General features: G+C 51.8%; 1 protein-coding gene across 2 annotated transcripts; it reads left to right on the plus strand.

Moving 5' to 3' along the window:
- The first annotated feature begins 8,180 nt into the window (after positions 1-8,180).
- AP2S1 (adaptor related protein complex 2 subunit sigma 1) lies at positions 8,181-21,253 on the plus strand. Of its 2 annotated transcripts, none has more exons than XM_048833185.2 (5): positions 8,181-8,322; positions 17,540-17,689; positions 18,516-18,629; positions 19,269-19,328; positions 20,701-21,253. In XM_048833185.2, exons 1-5 carry the CDS (start codon positions 8,320-8,322, stop codon positions 20,800-20,802), a joined length of 429 nt encoding a protein of 142 aa, XP_048689142.1. In that variant the 5' UTR covers positions 8,181-8,319; the 3' UTR covers positions 20,803-21,253. The 2 variants fall into 2 exon arrangements, with proteins under 2 accessions (XP_048689142.1, XP_048689141.1); XM_048833184.2 differs by lacking the exon at positions 8,181-8,322 and adding an exon at positions 16,546-16,765.
- Positions 21,254-23,186: the final 1,933 nt, after the last annotated feature.

Here is a 23,186-nt window from a genome sequence, read left to right on the forward strand (position 1 = left end):
CGATTGAAGTGGCTGGGTCAAAGGGTCCGGTAGAGTTATTTCTGGGCTATTTGAATTGGGATGGCTCCCAGAAACCCCCATCAGGGTGGGGGCACTATAAAAACAGATCATAAGACAGGGTCCGTGCCGGGAAACATTCGGCCCAGATCACCAATGGGAGTTAGGAGCCTAAACACCTTTAAGGATCTGGGCCTTTCTCTAATTTTATTTGCCTTTGCTTGTTGCCTGCTCCTCTCCTATCACTGAGTGACTGTCCCTTTAAGGGGAGATGGGTCCAGCCCTACCTGCAAAGCTCTTAGCTTACCTCCCCAGGTGGAGAAAGTGAACAAGGCCGCATGGCAGGCAGGGCTTGGCAGGGGAGATCAAACAGAAGCCTGTAGCAAGCCAGAGGCGAGTAGGAAGATTCCAGGAAGCTGCTGCTCAGTACAGAGCAAGGTGTGACCCACAGCAGCAAGACTGAGCAGCAGCAGATCCTGGAAAGCAGAACCCAGAGGGTGGGGTGAAGAGTGCCTAAAACTTAGACAGACAGGTAGAAAGACCAACCGACCATTAGGAAGGAGGAGGGTCTGTGCCTAGCTTGAGATGTGGGATGGGAGATTCTTCTGTGTTTGTTTTGCATATCCTGGAAGGGGGTTGGCTTTTTCCCCCCTTAATGACTTAGCTGGAAAGCCAAGACACTGCAGCAACCAAACAAGACTGGAACATTTGGGGGAATCCAACCTGAGGGGAAACTGAGGCAGCAGCAAGCATAGACAGCACTGCTACACTTCCACTTCAGGATGGCTGCATTTAGATGATGAAGTGACCCCTGTGTAGTCTGAAAGACCCAGATCCTCAAAGGTATTTGGGTGCCTAACTCCTGTTGGGAGCCTAAATACCTTCGAGGAACTGGGCCTAAGTCTTTAAAGAGCTTGGTGGCTAGCAAGGCTCTGTGTAACTTAATAAATAACTGCGCACTAGGATAAAGAGACGAAAATGTACAGAAGAGGCAGCATGTTGTTTTCAATCAGTGATTGGAATGGTTGAATAGCAGGGACTCGATTCCTAAGACTCCTTTGTGGTTAGATGGTCGCGGCCTTCTGTAAACTCGTCCATGCGAGGTGGAAAATACTCACGGCCCAGGGTGCTGTGACTTGGGCAGCGTACAGCTGTTTGTGGATTTATCTTCTCAACATCCCTGGGAGGCAGAGAACTGTCATTATCCCGCTTTTACAGAGGGGGAATTTAAGCCTAGAGAAGGTTTGCCGGAGTTGCTAATACCGTTATAGTGGAGATGCCGCTTATACGGGTAACGGGGTGCTTTTGCCGGTACAGCTTATATCAGTGCGGCCAATGAAATAAGCTATTCTGGCAAAAGCACTCTTGTGGGGATATAAGCTGCATCTCCATTAGCAGATCCCATGCTAGGGTTTTTGCCAACATACAACAAGTCACACCCCTGACGAAAATACATTTCCAGTGTAACCTTGGCCTTAAGCCCAGAGATTCAAGGACTTGTTCAAGGTCCCCCAGGGAGTTTGCGGAAGAGCAGGGAATTGAATCTAGACTGCCTGACCTCAACACCGGGTTTTAACCACAAAACCGGCCTACTTGACTTATGTGGGTTCAGGAAGGCAAAAACTACAACTTCAAACTCATCTTCCAATCATTGGGGCCCATTAGAAGTCCCACCACTGAGCGTGTCTACACTGCAAAAAAAGGGTGTTATCTAGGGTTAGCTAACCTGAGCTAAAATAGCAATGAAGACACAGCAACTTGGTTTTTGTCAGGTTAGCCGCTCCTGTACAATGCCTTTAGGCTTTAACTCAAGCCACTAACTCAAGTTAAAAGTCTGACATCATTATTAGTTTAACCTGGGCTAGAACACCCCTTTTCCTTCAAGTATAGACAGAGTATAGACATGGGTCATTTACAACTAAACTTGAGAGCTAATAAGGATGACTCAGTCTTTTCATTGTCTTAATTCTCCTGCATATGAACAATACAAGTGTGTACAGGAAACGGCTCTCAGCCAGCCCTAGGAAACAGACTTTTATCCTAGACACCTCTGTGCTGAATACCAGGCCAATGCAGGGACACTATAAACAAACAGTTAGAAGCTATTGACTGCACCAAGTGCAAGAAGCAAGACAGCCTGGTTGGAGGATGATGCTCTGGGGGTGGAGAAGGATGAAGGAACCAAGGTCGGGATATCTGCTGCCCAAGAATCAATGCGTCTGCCCCGCCACCCCTATTTGAGGCATCGCCACTAAGCGGTAGCTGCAACCAGAGCTGGCGTTTGTCTTTGGCTAAGACCTTCTAAAGTATTGTCTTTATGGAGACTGAAGAGCCCCAAACACCCCTCTAATAATCACGCCATGGGCTACATTCACAAAGATATTTAGGTATCTACGTCCAACCTTTAAGAACCTCAGGCATTCACAAAATTCTTGCTCAGCTGCTACCTAGCCCTGGGAGTGCCTAAATTTCTGCCATTAAAGTTCCCAAGGCTCCTACATTTCAGCTGGTGGGTGTGTGCACAGCCACCTACATCCTGGCACCGCCCAGCAAGGCAGTGCCTAGCTCACCTCTAAGCCTCTGGGATTCACAAACTAGGCATTCCTCCCCCACATAAATTGCCTTTGGGCCTCAATCCGGTGGCTGTGCTCAATTCCCTGCCTGCCCCTCTGCCCCCAAAGCTGTTCCACGGTGTATAAATACTGAACTATACCTGGGGTCAGAGAGAATCTGCCTCTAGCTCAGTGGTTAGGGCTCTCCCGGGGAGATGGGAGACCCACATTCCAGTCCCCGGGCTCCAAAGTACATTTAAGTTATAGCTGCCAACACACAAGGGCAGCACATGCTCTGGATCTGACAACATGACCATAGTCACTGTGGGCCCTGTCTGGTATTCTCACAGAACATAATGGCATATTTCGAGGAGGGGGCAAGCTGAAGGTAGAAACAGACCCCCAAGTGCAGCCCATGTGACTAGTGAAACACTGAGGTCCATTAGCCCCGGTCCCACTGAAGAAGGAACAGGCAAGCCTGCAAAGAAGAGGCATCATTACACCTGTGGAACCTAGCACCAAAAGGGTCAGCAGCGGTGAGAACTGAGGATCTGCACAGAGCACTGAAAAGAAGTCGCTGCCCGTTAAGGATGGAGGACACGCTGCCCGATCTAGCCAAGGCAAACGTGGTCAGTGTTTGTGACGGCTGGCGTATTGAGCTAGATCAGCCACACGGCCACCCTTTGCCCCGTCCTTTGGCAGGTACTGCTGGGTACAAACACCTATGGGCATCAGCCCAGCCCAGAGGTGTTTCAGTGTAAACTGAGCAAAGCACTAGAGGGACAACCAAGATTGTCATTCTTATTGTAAGAGAAGATGCCAAGGAAGAGGCAATCCAGGACCTTGATACCAAGCTGGGACAGCTCCTAAATGGGTGCCAGGAGCAGGGTACCAGTCTGAATGCCAACAAGCTGAAACAAACTGAGGTGCCCTCCATCAGCCGTCTGTTGTCCTCTGAAGGACTCTGGCCAGACACTGAGAGGCAGTAAGGAAACGATCAGAGTCGAGACGATGGAGGGAGTCCAGCGAGTTAGACGGGTGAGTTTTTCAGACTCTGGGCGCACCTGTCAGAAGCCCGTGAGCCCTGGAGACAGTTAACACGCAATGATGCAATGTGGGAATGGTGAGAGACCCAAGAGCAGGCATCGGAAAGCGTAAGAACAACCCTAAGCAAGGCTGCAGCCCTAACGTGCTACAGGAGAAGGCAGGAACCATGGAAGCTCCTTAAAAATGGAGGAGCCACTGGTGCCGGACCCGTGGCCCTGCCCCCTGTGCCACCTGTCCCATGAGGCTCCACCCCTGCGCTGCCCATTCCCCCAAAGGAGAAATGATGGGCAGGACACAGAAACAGTTAATGCCAAGCTAGGAGGCAGTTGCTACAGCAAAGGAGCCAGAACCTGAGGCCACTACCCATAGCTGACCAGGTCTGGGCCCAACCATCAAATAGCCAGACAACGCAACGGCGAGAGGCAACAGTCTCAGCTGCAGTGGCACACAGGTCACATGAGGTAGCTACGGACTCGGCACGGTGATGGAGCTGAACTGCAGAGCAGTGGCAGGCAGCCGGCATGCCCAGACAGATGGTGCCAAGGTCAGGACCAGGAGGACTTAGAAAGAGCCTCAGAGTCGGCTGGCCTGATGTAGGAGATTCAGAAGAAACAAGGAACATGAGCACTACAGGGGACCAACAGGATGCCACCCCTCAGAAGTCAGCAACTACTCCACCAGCTGCGAGAACACAAACAAGAAGGGCGGGGGGGTCACACTTGAAGGACTCTGAGAACTACCAGACTGCAATGGGCTGTCACTAAGGGCCATGTCTCCTGGGGTGGTCTATGTCCTAATAATCTCTGAACTCCCCAAGTCAGACAATGCTTGCACAACAGACACAACAACGATTAAAAAAGAGAGATGTGACAACCTGCATGGAACTTGGAGGGAGGTGCACAGGTTGCAAGGGGGAAGAGTTTGGAGGAGACCCCAGGGAGTCAGTCTGTGTGCACATGGCTGGAATACTAGTTACAAATGTGGCATCTCTGTAAATAATTCTCTTAATAAAAGAGCCAGGTTAGTTTCACAAGCGTGGAGGCCTTTCCTGGTATTATTCAGAACATGTTACATAAAACACTGTCCCCACTGACATGACAAAAAAATAACTTGATTCAGAAAAATGAAGACAGGGGACCACCCGCCCCTTTTCTGTCACTGGAAGGGACTTTGACAAACCATGCAGACTCCCCACCACTTCCTCCAATTACTCCTTTGCCTCCACTTTCTTGTCGCACTTCAACTACTCCCCTCATTATTCCGCTTTCTATGGAGAAAGCAAGTATTATTATCCACACTGTAACTATGGAGGGACTGTGGTGACCTGGCTAGGCTAGGCTCTGCTAACTGTGAGGAGAGGCAGAGGCAAACCAATACAAAAGGGATCCTTTTAATTTGTTTTTTTAGAACTTTGTAAGGGAAAACTCAAATATTGTACCAGGAGCATAAATAATATAGAATATTACCAAGTACTCACTCCTTATCATAATAAACTATAGATTACCAACACATTGGGAGCTCGTACATGCTACTCTTCCTTACTCTGTGCCGTTAATACCAAATGCACTATTAACAAGAACAAAGGAGATTACTTAACAACATACTGTGTCACTTCAGCGAATAATCAACTTTTCCTCTTCTGGGCTGTACGTCCAGCTCCACTCTTTGCTGTCCTGTTCTTTGCTTTCTTTGGCTTGAAGTGCTCCTTAGATTCAATGTTCCTGAGGCTGTACCTCTTTTCACCGAGTTTATCCACAAACAGGGTTTCTTCACCTTATGGACCCTCACTTGTCCATTAGGCACCTTTGAACAGTGTTTCTTCAATAGCTGTTCACTCGGTCATTCTCTCTGTTCATACACTTTAGACCAGGGGTTCTCAACCTTTTGCTTTCTGAGGCCCACCCAACTTGCTACAAAAACTCCACAGCCCACGTGTGCCACAACAACTATTATACATATATATTCTACATATAAAAGCCAGGACCAACAATGGAGATAGCAAGCAGGGCAACTGCCGGGTCCCCGTGCCACAGTGGGGCTAAGTTACTCAGCTTTGGCTTCAGCCCTGAGTGGCAGGGCACGGGGCCCTGGGCTTCAGCCCCATGCAGTGGGGCTTCGGCTTTCTGCCCTGGGCCCCAGCAAGTCTAATGCTGGCCTTGCTTGGCAGACCCCCTGAAACCTGCTGGCAGCCTCCCAGGGGCCCCTGGTTGAGAATCACTGGTTTAGATCCTTTGTAAGTGGGCGTCTTGTTTACTGCTTTCAGGATCTGTTTTAATCTAACACGGCTCTCTGATCAAGTCCCTTTTTCACCAATTATATTTCCTTTCCGTTTTTTTCCCCTTGATACTCTCTCTCTCTGGTACATCTGTAGATTTTATTTCCCTTTACTTCCCTTCTCTAATAGTGTTTGCTCACATACCCTGGTTTGTTTTTGTTTCTGCTTCTCCTGACCTGAAGGCTTTCCTATTTTTCTGCTTTCCTCCTTCTCACTTCCCAGTCCCCTCCTTTCATTCTCCTATTCTTTTATGACTTCACCTTATATCCAGACTTCAGTTCGTCCGATAGCTCAGCATTTAGATTCCTATAGAATCGTAGGACTGGAAGGGACCTGCAGAGGTCTTCTAGTCCAGTCCCTTGCACTCAAGGCAGGACTTCTCCATCTCTAACAGGTTTTTTCCAACTGCCCCCTTCGGGTGCCTTCCCAGCTCTCCAGCTCCAGTTGCCCTCATTGGCTGTCTGTCTCTCCCCAGGACAGCATTTTGTTCTGCTGCATCACATGCTAGTCCAGGTGTGGGCAAACTATGGCCTGCGGGCCCTGTCTGGCCCGTCAGAATTTTTAATCCGTCCCTCAAGCTCCCGCTGGGGAGCAGGGTCGGGCTCAGGGGCTTTCCATGTGGCTTCCGGACACAGCAGCATGTCCCCTCTCCGGCTCCTACGTGTAGGGGCAGCCACTGGGCTCCACACACTGCCCCTACCCCATTGGCTGGGAGCTGCAGGGGTGGCACCTGCAGACAGGGCAGCACGCTGAGCTGCCTGGCCAGTGCTGTGCCTCTGCATAGGAACCAGAGCAGGACATGCTGCTGCTACCAGGAGCTGCTTGAGGTAAGCACCGCCCGGAGCCTGCACCCCTGAGCCACCTCCCACCCCCTGCACCCCAACCCTCTGCCCCAGCCCTGATCCCCCTCCCACCCTCCAAACCCCTCAGTCCCAGCCTGGAGCACCCTCCTGCACCCCAAACCCCTCATCCCCAGCCCCACCCCAGAGCCTGCACCCCCAGCCGGAGCCCCTCACTGCCCCACTCCCACACCCCAACCCCAATTTTGTAAGCATTCATGGCCCGCCATACAATTTCTATACCCAGATGTGGCCCTCAGCCCAAAAAGTTTGCCCACCCCTGTGCTCGTCCCAGGCTCAGGGTTACCACATATACACCACTAACATCTACTGGCTGCAACAGGGACTACTCAACTGTGTGTCATAGGTCTATATGCTGCTGCTAGCTAATGGAGATTCTCCTTTAGCTCAGAGGGCAGAGGCCAGGGCTTTCAGAGCAGGAGGCTCAAAGTTCTAGCCTAAAAGTGATTACAACATAGAGCTAGAGGGTGTTCTGCAAGCCTCCAAAAGATAAAGTCCTTGCTCTAAGGAGTTTGCATGTCACTTTGACCTGTCTGGGGTCCAGTCACTGTGGGGTCTGGGCACAAAACACAAGTTTCAGCTAAGCTAAGTCCCTCATCCTCATAATATCTGAGCGCCTCACAGTCTTTAGTGAATTTATCCACATTGTGCAGGGGAGAAATTGAGGCCAGGAGAGACGAGGTGACTTGCCGGAGGACATGCAGGGACCTTGTAGCAGAGCAAGGACTAGAAGCTGGGTCTCCTAAATTTAAGGATCACCAAAAAGCCCTTCAGGAAGCAAGTCTGTCCTACAGCTCTGTTTAGCTACCGTTCCCGGTTTTGTGTCCCCCATGTAACCTCGCACAATCACAGCCCAGACCCAGCCGCCGGCTGCTGTGGGGTGGGGGGCCTCACGCCCACTACTGGAAGACAGGGCCCCGCTCCAGGACCAGAGCGTGCAAGGAACTGAGCCCCCTGGTGCCTTCCATGATCTCGCCCCTGGGACGGGGGCCAGACTCAGGCAGAGTCGCCCTCCCCGCTAGTCCCATTGCCCAGGATTGGGGGGCAAACCGGGCCATGAGCCGCCCCCCACCGCTGCCCCAGGTGGGGGAAGTGGCCTGGGAACTGCCCCGCTTCAGGGGGGGAACCGGGTCAGGTCCCCCCCGTGGTGTCCCGGGGTGGTGGTGGGGGGACCAGCTCGCTTTCCCCGGGGCTGCGGGGCTCTGGGCCAGGCTCGGGCCTACTCGGCCTCTCCCAGCAGCGGGCTAACGTAGGCAGCTCTCCCGACCCCGCGTGGAAGCTCCCGGCTGGGCCACCAGGCGACTCCCCGGCTCCAACAGACCGCTGCCGACCCCAAGCACCGCGGAGCCCGGGCTCCCCCTGGCGGAGCCGGCGGGGAACGACACCGCCCCGCCCTGGCGGGAGGAACTACAACCCCCAGCATGCACCGCTGCGGCCGCACGGGGGCAACTCCGCCGGGCCGGCCGGGACTACGGCTCCCAGCAGGCCGCGCGACGGGACGGTGCCGGATATCCGGTGAAAAGAGAAGGTGTGAGGAAGCGGAGGGGAAAGAAGAAGGTCTGGGGGGCCTGGCTAGGACGGGACCATCATGGTAAGGGGGGGGTACCACTGTGGGGCTCTATGGAGGGATGTGGGTCTGGCTCCTTTTCCCGGGGGGATGGGCCCTCATCCCGAGGGGGAGGGATGTGGGTCTGGCTCCCTATCCCTGGTGGGAGGGGCACCATTGGGAGACTCTAAGTGGGGATGTGGGTCTGGCTCCCTAACTCTGTGGGAGGGGCACCATTGGAAGACTTTCTGGGGGGGGGGGGATATGGGCCTGGCTCCCTCTTCAGCGTGGGGTGCCATTGGGTGGGATGTGGGTTTCATTCCTGGGAAAAGGGGGAAAATTGAGGGTCTTATAGGGGAGGGATTTGGGTCAGGATCCCCAGCCCCATGGATAATACTTTGTCCCGCCAGGAGTGCAAGGGAGAGGACTAGATGACCTCTTGAGGTCCATTCCAGGCCTATGATTCTGTGATTCTATCCCTCGGGGTTGTAGAGAGGCACCAGTGGTGGTTTCTCTGTAGGGGAAGGATGTGGGGGAGAGGCTCCCTATCCTGGGTGGGGAAAGGGGGTGCACCATTGGGGTATAAGCTCCCCCACCCCTGGGGAAGTAGGGAGCAGCCCCAGTGCCTGAGGAGGGAGGCTCTTGAAGGATAAGATATTTGGTAGGCAGGTAACAGAAGAAGATTGGGGCTGTAATTCTGACAGCACTCTTACTGCCGTGTGGGCTGTGTACAGGGGTTTCTCAGCCGCTGCTGACATGCAGCCGTCTCTGGTGTGGGATGCAGTAAGCTGTTTGTTCAGGGGTCCCCTCGTCTAGCACCAACTGATTACGGAGATTGTCTTCTGCTTTACGGAGCAAGGGCAGGAGGCTCTGAGTTCTAGTCCCAGTTGTCTTTATGAATTTCCGAGGGGCCATGTGGTGTGGCATTGTGACAAGTGGGGAGATTTTAGATGATCACAGATTTGGGCTGATATTGTCCTCAACCAAGGGGTTCCTGGACCCCTTGAGTGGCCCCATCTGACCTAGTCTGGTTTAATCCAGGTGGCATAGGGGATTCATAATGACATCCAGTCGCTTCTGTGCCTAAGCCAGTTGTTCCAAGCTGTCATGGAGCTGAGTGAGCCAAAGCTATTACCATCTTGATGGGATGGTCGTAAAAAAACCCACCAGTTTCAGCCCTGGAGACTGAGGACCAAATTCGGTGTGCGTGCACATGCGTGTAATTGAATTGCAAAAGTTAGCGATGGAAAAGACCAATTCTCCAGTCCATTTCCTTGCAAATGCAGGAGTGTCCCCTTCAGTCTGACTCCTGGGGCCTTGACTAGTAGAGTTTGAAACACCCTAAGACAGTGATACTCAATAGGTCACCTGCAGGCCAAATGTGGCCTACCAAGGCTTCCTGTGTGGCCCACCAGCTCACCTTAAAAAATGTGTCTAATTAAACTCACAAACAGTGATGTGCTGCCTATCATTTGCCTATGACTTTCTTCGTTAGTAACTTACTGGATCTTAAGTTCTCATGACAGCATTGGCTATAATTGCGCTTGGACACTGCCCATGTTTTCATGAGTGATGGAAATGGAGCCAAAAATGAATGTGAGTGAGAGCAAAGGGTGCAAAGTCGACAGTGAAACCCGAGCTGGACAGCAGATTTCCTTTTTATTACGCAAAAAGAAAAGGAGGACTTGTGGCACTTTAGAGACTAACCAATTTATTTGAGCATAAGCATCCGATGAAGTGAGCTGTAGCTCACGAAAGCTTATGCTCAAATAAATTTGTTAGTCTCCAAGGTGCCACAAGTCCTCCTTTTCTTTTTGCGAATACAGACTAACACGGCTGTTACTCTGAAACCTGTCACTTTTTATTATGCTGCCTCATTTAAACGCAAACCCTTTGTGTTTAATGTGCCCCGTCTGTAAGGTCGTCAGCATGAGGCACCACTTTGAATCAAAGCACAGTAGCTTCAATAAGGTCCTCGTGGCAATGTTGCAAGATGTGACAAAATTGAAAATTTGACATGGTTGTAGCACACTTCAAATATCATTCTCCTAACATCAGCAACTGTATAGGGAAAAGCAATAACTGCTTCACTTCAGATACTGTTGGTACTAGCTAAAAAGAAAAGCCTTTCCTGGATGCCAGGCTTGCCAAGGAGTGCCATTGGAAATGCTGCAGGAGCTTTTTGCTGGACATAAAAACAAAGATGACCTAGTGAAACGTGTGAAGCAAGTTGCCCTGTCTGATTCCTCCACAGTGTGAAGACTGGAGATAATTTATGAGGATTATTTGTCAGCACTGCTTTCTGGTTTAAAAAAACGCCAAATATATGTTTCTTGCAGTGGAAGAATTAGGCGAGTTAAGTGACACTGCCCATCTATTGCTGTTAGATTTTTATGATGGTGAAATTGTCAGGAAGAATTTTGTGCTTAATACCATTAGAAACCTACATTACAGAAGAGAGCATTTTTGTAAAAAGTAAAAGGCTTTGGGGGGCGGGGGGAAGGTTCAGGTTTGCGGAAAGTAAACTTGCTTGTTACAGACGGAGGTCCCTCCATGGCAGGGAAAGAGAAGGGCTTTGCCTCATGTTTGGCAGTTCTACACCCTTCGTTAAATACACTTCAGTGCATTATTCACCAGATTGCCTTTGCGGTAAATTGTCTGGGGATTTTGAACTGTGATGAGCTTAGTGAACTACATATGGCCAACTTCTAGCTTACAATATCGTCTGGTTAAAGCTATTTCACAAGATATTTCAGGCGAATATTGCAGCACAGTTGATGTTCGCTGGTTAAGTAGTGGCCGCATGTTAGAGAGGTTTTGTGCACTTCAAAAAGAAATAATAGAATTTCCTTCAAACCACAAGACCAACAAGGCTTGCAAGTTCTGGAATTTTGAATGATGTCCCCTCTATGTCATAGGTAGCTTTTCTGTGCGATATTACTGGTCACTTGAATTCCCTCCATTTGCAGCTCCCAGGCCATGCAAGCAGTCTCAGGGATTTGTTTTTAAAAAGTGTGTGTCTTTCAGAGGAATCTTGAAATCTTTCAGACAAACTTAACAGGAAAGATGGTGCACTTTCCCATATTGCATGTTATTGCTGCAGATAAAAACGATGCATGAATTCCTAAACCATCTGATGGAAAATTTCAAAATGCGATTTGAGAATTTTAAAATTCCAAAGGATTTGCTTTTGTTTGTGATCCATTTATTGTCTCTGCCGATGGACCTTGCCCTTCTGAAGCAAAGAACATTCTTGATTCAATTGATGAAGATGCCTTTCAATTAAAAATTGTAAGTCTCCGGAGCTCAGATGTCTCGAAGGGAAAATTCAGAGAAGTGGGACTTTATGATTTCTGGATTCAATATGCTGACCAGTTTCAGAGTAGCCAGAATCTAGCCATTTATCTTTTAACGATCTTTAGATCAATGTACCCCTGCGAATCTGGGTTTTCTAGCGTGAACTTCATAAAAAACCAGCACCACAGTTGTGTGACATGAATATCTTCACCAGTGCACGCACCTTGCCCTGACCTCCCACAAACCACTCTTCACAAAGCTTGCCGGAGATCCTCGATGTCACCTCTCCCATTAGAAAAAAGAAAAGGAGGACTTGTGGCACCTTAGAGACTAACAAATTTATTTGAGCATAAGCTTTCCACTGAATGCATCCGAGGAAGTGAGCTGAAAGCTTTTTGCGAATACAGACTAATACGGCTGCTACTCTGAAATCTCCCATTAGAGATTGCCACACACACAGGTAATAATGTTGATATATAAACTTTGTTAAAAGATAGAAACTCTAATACTTACGGTGCAGTCCAGGTCTTTATTGGCAGCTGAAGTTTTGTTTGCTTTGTTTTGGTTTTTTTTGTCAGCCTTCTGCACAAATGGCCCGGCCTGCCTCTTGTTATACAATTCTCAAATTGGCCTGTGGGTCGATCTAATTGAGTATCACTGCCCTAAGCCAAGTGGCTTCCAACACTTCCCTCAGGGAGGCGATTTCATAGCCTAGCAGATCTTATGGTTGGAAAATGAATCCTGCTGAGAGCTGGCCAAATGCATGCGTGTCGCTCTGCAGCTTGGTGCACAGGGCACTGGCGTCTGCTATGGGTAGGGAGAGTGGTCACTTTGGATAAGCTATTACCAGCAGGAGAGTGAGTTTGGGGGGGGGGGGGGGGGGAAGGTGAGAAAACCTGGATTTGTGCTGGAAATGGCCCAACTTGATGATCACTTTAGATAAGCTATTACCAGCAGGACAGTGGGGTGGGAGGAGGTATTGTTTCATGGTCTCTGTGTGTATATAATGTCTTCTGCAGTTTCCACGGTATGCATCCGATGAAGTGAGCTGTAGCTCACGAAAGCTCATGCTCAAATAAATTGGTTAGTCTCTAAGGTGCCACAAGTACTCCTTTTCTTTTTGCTATGGGTTTGACTCCCTGCTCTGCCTGCTTCAGAGCAGAGGTGTTCATCCCAGGTTGCTCCAAATCAGACCTGGTAGGGAGTTGAACCCACATCCCAGGGCAGGGCCCGAAGCACCCAGCTGTAGCCAGTCTTTCTGACCCGAAAACCTTCATGACAAAAGTTTAATGGAAGCCAATAGGTCTCTGCGAAATGTTTTGGTTTGATGAGATCTCGTTTTGGTGAATTTGTTCTGGCTAGCTCTAACTCTGACACGGAGTCTGCGTGTTCCCTTTCCATTAACCTCCTGGCTAATGCGCCAATTAGTCCCCTCCCCAGCTGCTGCCCGTCCTGTACATCCTCGAGGGGGTCACTAGAGTGAATCAGACCCCAGGACCCTCGGCCTGGCATTTCTCCCCTGCCATAAACTCTCTCAGGATTAGAAACAGTTCAGCCCTCCCATCTGCGGTGGGATCTGAGACGCCCTGATCTCCTGACGCAAAAGATCTCCCCATTCTGATCTGTTTTCTCGGCTGCCTGGCCCTTTGCTTTGACCCAGACAGGTCCTAACACATGCTGCACAAGCTCAAAACCAAGTCTCTTTGCTACAGAACAAGCCCACTCCAATGCTTGCTGGGAAGGTGGGGGCGGAGGGGGGACAGTGTTACTGTCTGTTGCCAGTTTAGAGATCCTCTGTCCGCCCACCCGTCTGAGTGGTTGTGTTGGGCGTAATCAAGGATGTTCTGAGCCTAGTATGTGGATGAGGAAAACGGAGTGGGCTCGTGCCAGCCCCTTCACCCTGATGGGAGTGAACTCTGCAAGTAATGTTCAGTCTGAGCCCTAAGGCTCCTGAAAGAGATGGTTTTCTCCCTTGTTGCCCTTGGTGTTTGACACAGATGGGGCCACATGAAGCTCTCCCGCCCGATGTGATGTGTGGCTATAAAGGGAGGTCCCCTTGGAGTAGCTGCCCGGTCTCTCTGCCCTTGATGTTGCTAGCAGTCTGCTCCGCTTGGACCCTGGTGGCCGGTAACTGCCGGGATGCAGAGGATGTACTAGCATGGCTGCTCTTGGGTTGCGCTGGGGCACTGAGGCCATCAGTTGTCTTGGGTGAGAGGGCTGCCTATCCCCCAGGGAGGGGGACTCAGAGCCTGGGGAGCTCGGCGTGGGATCCAAACCCAGGGCTAGTGCCCCTTGCTTGGGGTCAGCGTCTCGGTGCAGAGATAAGGAGCAAGTGGCTGTTTGGTGACGTTGCAGGGCTCTGCAAGTAAAGCAGAGTAGTAGATAAATCCACATGGTCTGGCTGTGGGGGAGAGCTGGAGTTTGGAAAAGCCATACAGCACTCTCCACTGAGTGAGATCTTCCCTACCCTCAAACACGAAGCTTGGGTGAGTGGGGTGCTGCTGGAACTGGCCAACTCTCTGACCCTCCTGCCTGTCCTTCTCCTTGGTGAGGCCTGAATGTGGGACACAGGTCGAGACGGGAGTCCTGGGCTCCATTCTCTCTGCCACTGATTCACTGACGCACCTTGGACACCTCGCTTCCCCTCCCCTTGCTATCTGTGGAATGGGGACGGGCTACTTCCCAGCTAGTGACGTGAGGATTAGCTGCGGCGTGTGACGTGGTGTGAGATGTTTGGATGCTGAAGCCCAGCAAAATATAAGGAAAAACAAGCTTAAAATGCAGGGGTGTCTCTGCAGTGCTGCCTGTCCCCTGCATGTCTGCCTGCTGTCAATGGACTGGAAATGAGCAAGATCCCCCCCGTGGGTTTGTGCGACCAACCGGCTCTGTGCTGGAGCCATGCCAGCTGCTCATCTGAATTTCCTCTGAGCAAGCCCTTTCTCCTGGCTCAGCAGAATGCAAGACCTTGCAGGCTGCTTGGACGACTCATGCCCTTCTCTGCTTAGCAAGGCCCTGCAGTATGGTGAGGCAGCTCCTTCTGGGGAGGAGCCATCTGCCGTGACCCCTCCCATGCTGCTGCTTATTCATAGATTCCAAGGCCAGCAGGAACCGTTGTGATCATCTAGACAAGAGGTGGGCAAAGTACGGCCCGGCCCGCGGGACCCTCCTGCCCAGCTCCTGGCCCGGGAGGCTCGCCCCCAGCCCCTCCCCCACTGTTCCCCCTCCCGCGCAGCCTCGGCTCACTGCGCCGCCGGCACAATGCTCTGGGCAGGGGGGCTGCAGTGCCTGGCCTGACCCAGTGCACTGTGCTGTGTGGCACGGTTTTAGCTCCGCCAGCCACCGGTGCTCCAGGCAGTGCAGTAAGGGGGCAGGGAGCGGGGGGGGTCGGATAGAGGGCAGGGGAGTTCGGGGGGCGGTGAGGGGGTGTGGATATGGGTCGGGGTGGTCAGAGGGCGGGAAAGAGGGGGGTTGAATGGGGGCAGGGGTCCCAGGAGGGCAGTCAGGAAGGAGAGGAGGGGTTGGATGGGGACAATCAGGGGTTCTGGGGGCACTCAGGAAACAGGGAGAAGGGGTGGTTGGATGGGGCAGTGGTCCCGGGGGGGCCTGTCGGGGGGTGAGAAGCAGGGGGGTTGGATAGGGGTCAGGGGCCAGGCCACGCCTGGCTGTTTGGGGAGGCACAACCTCCACTAACCAGCCCTCCACACAATTTTGGAAACCCGATGTGGCCCTCAGGCCAAAAAGTTTGCCCGCCCCTGATCTAGACTGACCCCGTGGATAACCCAAGCCAGAAAACTGCCCCAAAATAGTCCTCAGAGCAGATCTTTTAGATAGACATCCAATCCTTGATTTAAACATGGTCAGTGCTGGAGAATCCACCGCGACCCTTGGTGAGTTTGTCTCCATGTTTAATTACTCTCCCTGTTAAAAATTGACCTCTTATTTCCAGTCTGAATTTGTCCAGCTTCCACTTTCAGCCGTTGGATTGTGTTAGACCTTCCTCTGCTAGACTGAAGAGCCCATTATTAAATGTTCGCCATGTAGATACTGATAGAGTGGGATTAAGTCATCCCTTAACCTTGTCTTTGTTAAAATAAATAAATTGAGCTCCTTGAATCTATCATTCTCATGGCTCTTCTCTGACCCCTCTCCAATTTATCCACATCCTTCTTGAATTGTGGGCACCAGAACTGGACAGAGGATTCCAGTAGCGGTCATCCCAGGGCCAACTACAGAGATAAAATCACATCTCTGCTCCTACTCGAGAGTCCCCTGTTGATGCATCCCAGGATTGCATTAGCTCTTGGCCACAGCGTCTTTAGGAGCCTGTGTTCAGCTGATCATCCACCACCACCCCTGAGTTTCTGTGAGTTGCTTGCTTTCCAGGATACAGTACCCGGTGCTGACACCCCAGAGGAGCTGTGCAAGCAGTGATCTCTCTGGCTGTTATGTGGGGCCTCGCTGTTATGGTGGGGTTCCTGGTGATGGGAAGGAGCCCTCAGAAAGGGAAGGAGGATCCACACAGGCCCGGCTTATGGCTGTGACATGAGACACAGGCTGGTGGGCGGAAGTGGAAGAAGGAGGCTGGACCAGCAGGGCAATGGACAGAGGAGTCGCAAACTATGCCTGTGGCTTCTCCTGCTCTGGGGTATCCCTGCGTCAACAACCCCCCTTGTTATCTGTTTTCCACACAGCCCAGCAGAACGGGTGGGGTGGGAGGAGGCGCAAGACATGTTGTCTTTTGTGCACAGCCACGGGATGCCAGCGGGTGAAAGGAAGGGACAGGATCTTGTCAGAGGGAGCAGCTGACAAAGGGCCCCCGAAGTGGGGCAGGTTGGGAGAGACACCTGCTGAAGACGCCATGTTCGAAGGCAGTTCTGCATCTCTTTCCTCTGGGAGATACCTTGGTGAGGGGGAGATCTGCACTGTCCTGTCCCGCACTCTGCCTGATTCTTGCTGTTGCTGTCCCTAGGAAGAGCTTCCAGGAGGCTAATGAACTACATGGGCCAGACAATGAGAACCAAGTTCCAGGGATCTTAGACCCTTGCCAGGGCAGTCTGCCTGGGGGAGCCGGTGCCCTTTTGGAGAGTGCCATGAAGGAGGTCTATGGGGGACACAGAATGACATGGGAAGAGCAGCTGAGACTTAGAGCAGCTCCCATGTCACTGATGGAGAATAACCTCACATGGGACTGGTAAAGTGACCTCTGCTTCTACCCCATACTGTGCCGACTGCTTGCTAAGGCACAGCTGTGCCTGCAGAGGGCACGGGCCACACTGGGATGTTAGCGTACTTGGACAGACCCTCCTTCCAGGGTATGCTGCACCCACAGAGAGGCAACGGCTCCACCTCCATAAAGAAGTAGCCCCCAGACTCTACCGCGCAGCTGTTGCTGCTTAGCAGTCATGTTTATTACATGCCTAAAGACCAACCAAGATGGGGCCTCATCGTGCAAGGTGCTGTACAAATGGTAGTGGACCGCCCTTGCCCCGAAGAGCTGGCAATCGAATAGACCAGACAGAGCCGAGGTGGGGCGAGCATGAATAAAGCGATGGCAGTGACAGACATGTCCGTGCTGTGACTTTATTTTTGGGTGGGATTAGTTAGGGAGGGGATCAGAGAAATGGAAAGAGGAGGGGGAAGATGCAGGGGAGAACAGGGTGAGTGGGGCTGAGGGAGGGAGGGGGATGGAGCAAACAGCCAGTGAGCACAGGGCAGAGGAAGTCTAGATAGTTACAGAATTTTCTGCTGTTCAGAGTAAAGGTCCCTACATTGGTGGCTCCAGCTTTGAACAGCTGGGCTCTCTGCCAGCTGACATGAGGGGGAGGGGAGGCACCACCCTCCCGGGAGCCTGCGAGCCGCCCCGTATTTGAGCAGCAGCATCCCGGGGGGGTGGGGTGGGTGGGGTGGTGCTAGTGGTGGGGAGGGCTGGGTGGGATGCCCGTAACCCTGCCTGCTCTCTCTGCAGATTCGCTTCATCCTCATCCAGAACCGGGCTGGCAAGACGCGCCTGGCCAAGTGGTACATGCAGTTTGATGACGACGAGAAGCAGAAGCTCATCGAGGAGGTGCACGCCGTGGTCACGGTGCGAGATGCTAAGCACACCAACTTCGTGGAGGTAAGGCACCCCTGGCATGCCAAATGGGCAGCCAACCGACGCCCCAGCATACACTGCAGGCCTCTGAGGCTGTGGCAGGTGTAATCTCGCCCTCTCTGGTACAACCCTTCAATTTATACCAACCCTGATCTTGGAGATCTCCATGCCCGAGCCCTCCAGCTGCTGGGTCCTGCTGTGGCTGCAGCCCGTGTGTGGCTCTCGAGGCAGCTCCAAATACAGCATGCTCATTACACAGTCTAGGGGCGGTGGATCACCGCAGCTAAGAACCAGCCACCAGCTGCTCAGCCCTGATGCCCTTGAGCGGAGAGCCAGCTAGTCTGTTTGAGGCAAGCCCAGCCAGTTGCGTAGGGATTCACAATTCTCCTGGTATCTCTCCTCCAGCCACAAGCCATTAATGCCTCATCTCGTTGGAGTTGCTCCGATCAGCCTGGGGGCAGCAGGCCGACACTGAGCTGCTGTGATGTGATGACTGGACTGGTACGTGGGGGGGGACAGACTTGGATTCTATTCCTGGCTGTGTCCTGGCCTGCTGGGTGACCTTGAGCAAGTCACTGCCTCGCTCTGTGCCTCAGTTTCCCCATCTGTAAAATGGGGCTAATGATTCTGCCCCTCCTTCATAAAGCACTTTGAGGTCTCGGGGTGAAAAGCGCTAGACTAGAGCTAGGGATTTATTCTATAGACTCGGCTATCACCGGTGATATGGGTGACCCCTTGGGCCATGCTGTCTCTGACTGGCTGCTCTATGCTCCAGAAGGGGGCTATCTGGGGGGGTGTCTGATCCAGGGGCAGCACAGATGTCAGCTGGTCCTCTTCCTCTCTCTCCCAGTTCCGGAATTTTAAGATCATCTACCGCCGCTACGCGGGGCTGTACTTCTGCATCTGCGTGGATGTGAACGACAACAACCTGGCCTACCTGGAGGCCATCCACAACTTCGTGGAGGTGAGCACTGCCCGCGGCCTCTGTCCTTCCCTTAGTTTGAGCCGTCTTGTGGCCTGGTCCTTTGTGCCAGCTCCTCAGAGGGACGGCAGCCCTAAAAGGACCGTGAGCTGCTTTCAACAGCCCCTCTCTGTGCTGGCAGGACAGTCAGCAGTTCCTGCCCCTCTGATCTCGGCTGTGATGGGACATAAAGACGGTGCCTCATCCTTCAGGTAGACTGGGGGCTGTGCCTGTGTTCAAGGGGGTCAGGGTTGCAGATTCCACTGGCTGCAAGGGATCTCCTTTGGTGACCCTTTTCTGAGGCAGAGGCATATCCCGCCCAGGCAATGGTCTGACCCATTGTAGCGGCTGGAAGCTGAAACTAGAGGTAAGGTTGATACATTGGAACAGCTGATCCAGAGACGAGGGTAGATTTTTTTCCATCCCTTGGAGTCTTAAATCCAGGCTGGCTGTGTCTTTCTAAACGACCCATGCTGGCTCAGGCAGAGATCCTGTGTGGGATTCTGTGGGCTGTGCTAATCAGGAGATCAGACTGGACAATCACAATGGTCCCTTGTGGCTTTAGCATCTCTCACTGAAAGGTGACGTGGCTCCTTCCTTCTCCCAGTCTCTGAAATCCAGCTCTCCTTTCTCTTGGCCCAGGTTTTGAATGAATATTTCCACAACGTCTGTGAACTTGACCTGGTCTTCAACTTCTACAAGGTGAGCTCAGCCCAGCGGAGAGGGGAGCGCGGGGCCTGTCACTGTGCAGTTCCATGCAGCTGCTGTATAACATGGTCTCGTGTCAGACGTACCTACAGGCTGGGGGACCCTATCGTGGGAAGCAGTGACTCTGAAAAAGATTTGGGGGATGGGGGTGGATAAGCAGCTGAACATGAGCTCCCACTGCAGTGCTGTGGCCAAAAAGGCCAATGCGATCCTTGGATGCATCAACAGAGGAATCTCAAGTAGGAGTGGAGAGAATCATGTTTCTATGAGAAATTATTCTGCTTCTGTATTTGGCCCTGGTGCAACCACTGCTGGAATCCTGTGTCCGGTTCTGGTGCCCACAGTCCAAGAAGGATGTTGATAAATTGGAGGGGGTCTGAGAAGAGCCACGAGAATGATTAAAGGATTAGGAAATATGCTTTATTGTGATAGATTCCAGGAGCTAAATCTATTTAGCTTAAGAAAGCGACTGTTAGGCAGGGACTTGATCCCAGTCTATCAGTACCTGCATAGGGAACAAATATTGAATAACTGGCTCTTCAGCCTAGCAGAGGAAGTCTCTAACGTGATCCAATAGCTGGAAGCTGAAGCCGGACAAATTCAGACTAAAAATTAGGAGTCAGTTTTTAACAGTGAGGTAACCACTGGGACATTTGACCAGGGGTCATGGTGGATTCTCCATCGCTGACAATTTTGAAATCAAGACTGGATGTTTTTCTAAGATCTGCTCTAGGAGTTGTTTTGGGGCCATTCTCTGGCCTGTGCTACACAGGAGATCAGACGAGATGATCCCAATGGTCCCTTCTGGCTGTGGAATCTATGAATCGTTGCTGCGCTGAGCGTGCTTGGCTTCCCCATCTCCTGGGTGGGGAGGAGGAAGGATTAAACATTCAAAATATAACGTGTTAAATTGACAGCCCTTGTCCCTGATGACCCTTCCAGCTTCACAGGGCAGATCCCATGCAACCCTGTGGCATTCCGGTACATAAATCCCCGCTGCGAGTTGGAGGATTTTAGAGGGCTGGAATGTAGCAGGGAGAGGTTAAGCATGCTGGTCTCTATTTGATGGCTATGGACCCACTTGCCAGGCCTCAGTACCATGAGGGTCCCTCTGTGCCAGGGTCACTCTGCTGCTCTGGGGGAGGACACAGGTGCCAGTCTTTTTACCCTCCCGTGGCACTTGGGATGCAGAAAATGGCAGAGGAAACAGCGTTGTCTTTGGAAATGCTTTTCGGTGCCACTTGATGGACGAACCCAGGTGCTGCATACCGGGCTACAGGTATGCTGCAGAGTTCCCCAGAGGGAGAGGCAGTGCTGAGGCTGTTCTCAGTGCGCCTCGCTCATGGGTGGTCTGTTTTTGTGGCAGGTTTACACCGTGGTGGACGAGATGTTCCTAGCCGGCGAGATCCGTGAGACAAGCCAAACGAAAGTCCTGAAACAGCTGCTTATGCTGCAGTCCTTGGAATGAGAGAACTGGATCGAATCGGCTCCATGCCCCACCCTGCCTCTGGTCTCCTCCTTGCACCTAGTCCCTGAATCAGTGACTGTCTCAGAGCAAATGTAGCCACTCTCCACTGTGAGGAAGGGACGCCCCCTCAAATGGATCAGAACCACAAGTCGAAAATTTCAGTCCCACCTCCCCACACTCGAATGCGGCAGCTGAGATCCCGTGTGGGTGGGTCTAACGGGAGAGAGCAACTGTATTAAAAAAAAAAAAAATCCTTTCAGGGCCCTGACACAACCATCCCCGAACCTCTGTGTTTTCCCTCCATATAACCAGCGTGCGCTGTCGTCGTCCCCCCGTTCGTGTGCCGAGTCTGCACTAGAAGTGGGACCGCAACTGTGTGTTACCCATTGGTGAGCGGCAGCCATACCGTATGGCCAGTGCTGTACTGAAATAAACTATCTGTGAAACGCTCCTTTCTCCGTGGTGGTCTCTGAAGAGCCCTGCAGAAGCAGGAGGGAGGGAATGGGGATGGGGTTCTTGGTGGTAGATTTGACACAAGGCTCTGAGGTACATGCAGGAAACTCCTGTTGGGTGTTGCTGTCTGGCATTGGGAGCAGGTCATGTTCTTAGTGGCCTCTGGTATTCCCCACTTTCAGAGCCTCTGCCGGTTCGACAGCACAGACTGTCACCAGAGCAGGTGGGGAACGATGTACAGGGGGGAGAGGGTAGGTTTTTCCCCCAAATTTTGCATGGACAATCTTGGCAAGAAAAACAGGACTATGTGTTTTCAGCCAAATGATTTCAATTCTGAAATGCTGCTGTGGTGCATCATGGGAGTTCAGGCACCTTATGCTCCCATTCTCCCCATAGGCTGGACTCCCTGGTTGGACTGCCACTCTCATGAGCCACCAGAGTCTTCCCTTTTGAAGGAAGGCAGTGCAGCATGGGAGATGTAGTCTGGCTGGGGAGCCCAACCTGTAGAGGAGAACAGGAGCCATGCTTCACAGTTGCCATTTCAGGACTGAAATATTTTGGCTGTAATACTTAATATTTTGAGCTAAGTGGGTCTGGTCAGGAGCTGCTGTGTGACCTTCAGATGCTGCAGGGAGTTCACCCTACACGCGGGGCTGTTGCTCTAATTGGCTTTCTCCAGAGCTTGGACTATGTACTGCTGAGGAATTTACCCTGGTGTCTCATGAAAGAGGCCAGGAGTGCCAATCTCCGGAGCAGTCGTCCCCTGTTAGGGCTTTTCCCTCATGTTGTTTTTGTGGAGAATGCAGGCTGTCTTGGGGCAGCCCGGAATGCAGGGAAAGGCCCTTTCTTCCTGGGGTGAGGCCCGATTCTTTTTAAGGAAGGTCTGTCCTCTCACCGTGCATGAATGTTGCACTGAGCCACTGCTTCCATCTCAGCTGGAGCCATGTTGGGCTAATAGCTGCACTGGTTCATTGGGCCCAGAATCCTGGATAAGATTTGTAGATCCCCCTAGGTAGCAGTCTGGTATCCTTGCTCCTTGTGCATCACGGTAATGGCTCAGAGATGGTGCCTACCCTGAATAATAAAACCTAGCTCTTACCACCCATAGCTTTCAAACGAGGACAGTATCACCATCCCCCATTTTAGAGATGGGGAAACTGAGGCACGGAGTAGGACTTGGCCTTAGGCCAGCAGCAGAGCTAGGAATAGAACCAAGCTCTCTTGTGTCCCAGTCTGGTGCTCTATCCACTAGGCATCACTGCCTCTCCCTAATTGCTGTGGTAGTACCCTGCCTGCAGCAACAGCCCCTGGATGTGTTTCTATTGGGGTCCCGCGGGGGTTGGTTCTTGGCCCTGCGCTATTTAGCATTTTTATTAATGACCTGGAAGAAAACATAAAATCATCCCTGATAAAGTTTGCAAATGACCCAAAAATTGGGGGAGTGGTAAACAATGAAGATGACAAGTCACTGATACAGAGCGATCTGGATCGCTTGGTAAGCTGGGTGCAAGCAAACGATATGTGTTTAATATCATATGACTAAATGTCAATATAGATATCTAGGAAGAACAAATGTGGGCTGTACGTACAGGAGGAGAGACTCTGAAAAAGGTCATCAACTGACCATGAGCTCCCAGCACGATGCTGTGGCTAAAAAGGCTAATGCGATCCAGGGATGTATAAATGGGAATTTCGAGTAGGAGCAAAGATTTTATTTTCCTTCTGGATTTGGCCCTGGTGTGACCGCTGCTGGGATCCTGTGTCCAGTTCTGGTGCCCGTAGTTTAAGAAGGATGTTGATTAAATTGGAGAGGGTGCAGAGAAGAGCCACGAGAATGATTAAGGCAGGTTTTCTAATCCTTTAAAGTGATAAATAGATAGACTCCAGGAGCTCAATCTTAACAAAGAGAAGGTTAAGGGGTGACTTGATCC

This window comes from Caretta caretta, chromosome 23, assembly GCF_965140235.1.
Source record: "Caretta caretta isolate rCarCar2 chromosome 23, rCarCar1.hap1, whole genome shotgun sequence".
Lineage (NCBI taxonomy): Eukaryota > Metazoa > Chordata > Testudines > Cheloniidae > Caretta > Caretta caretta.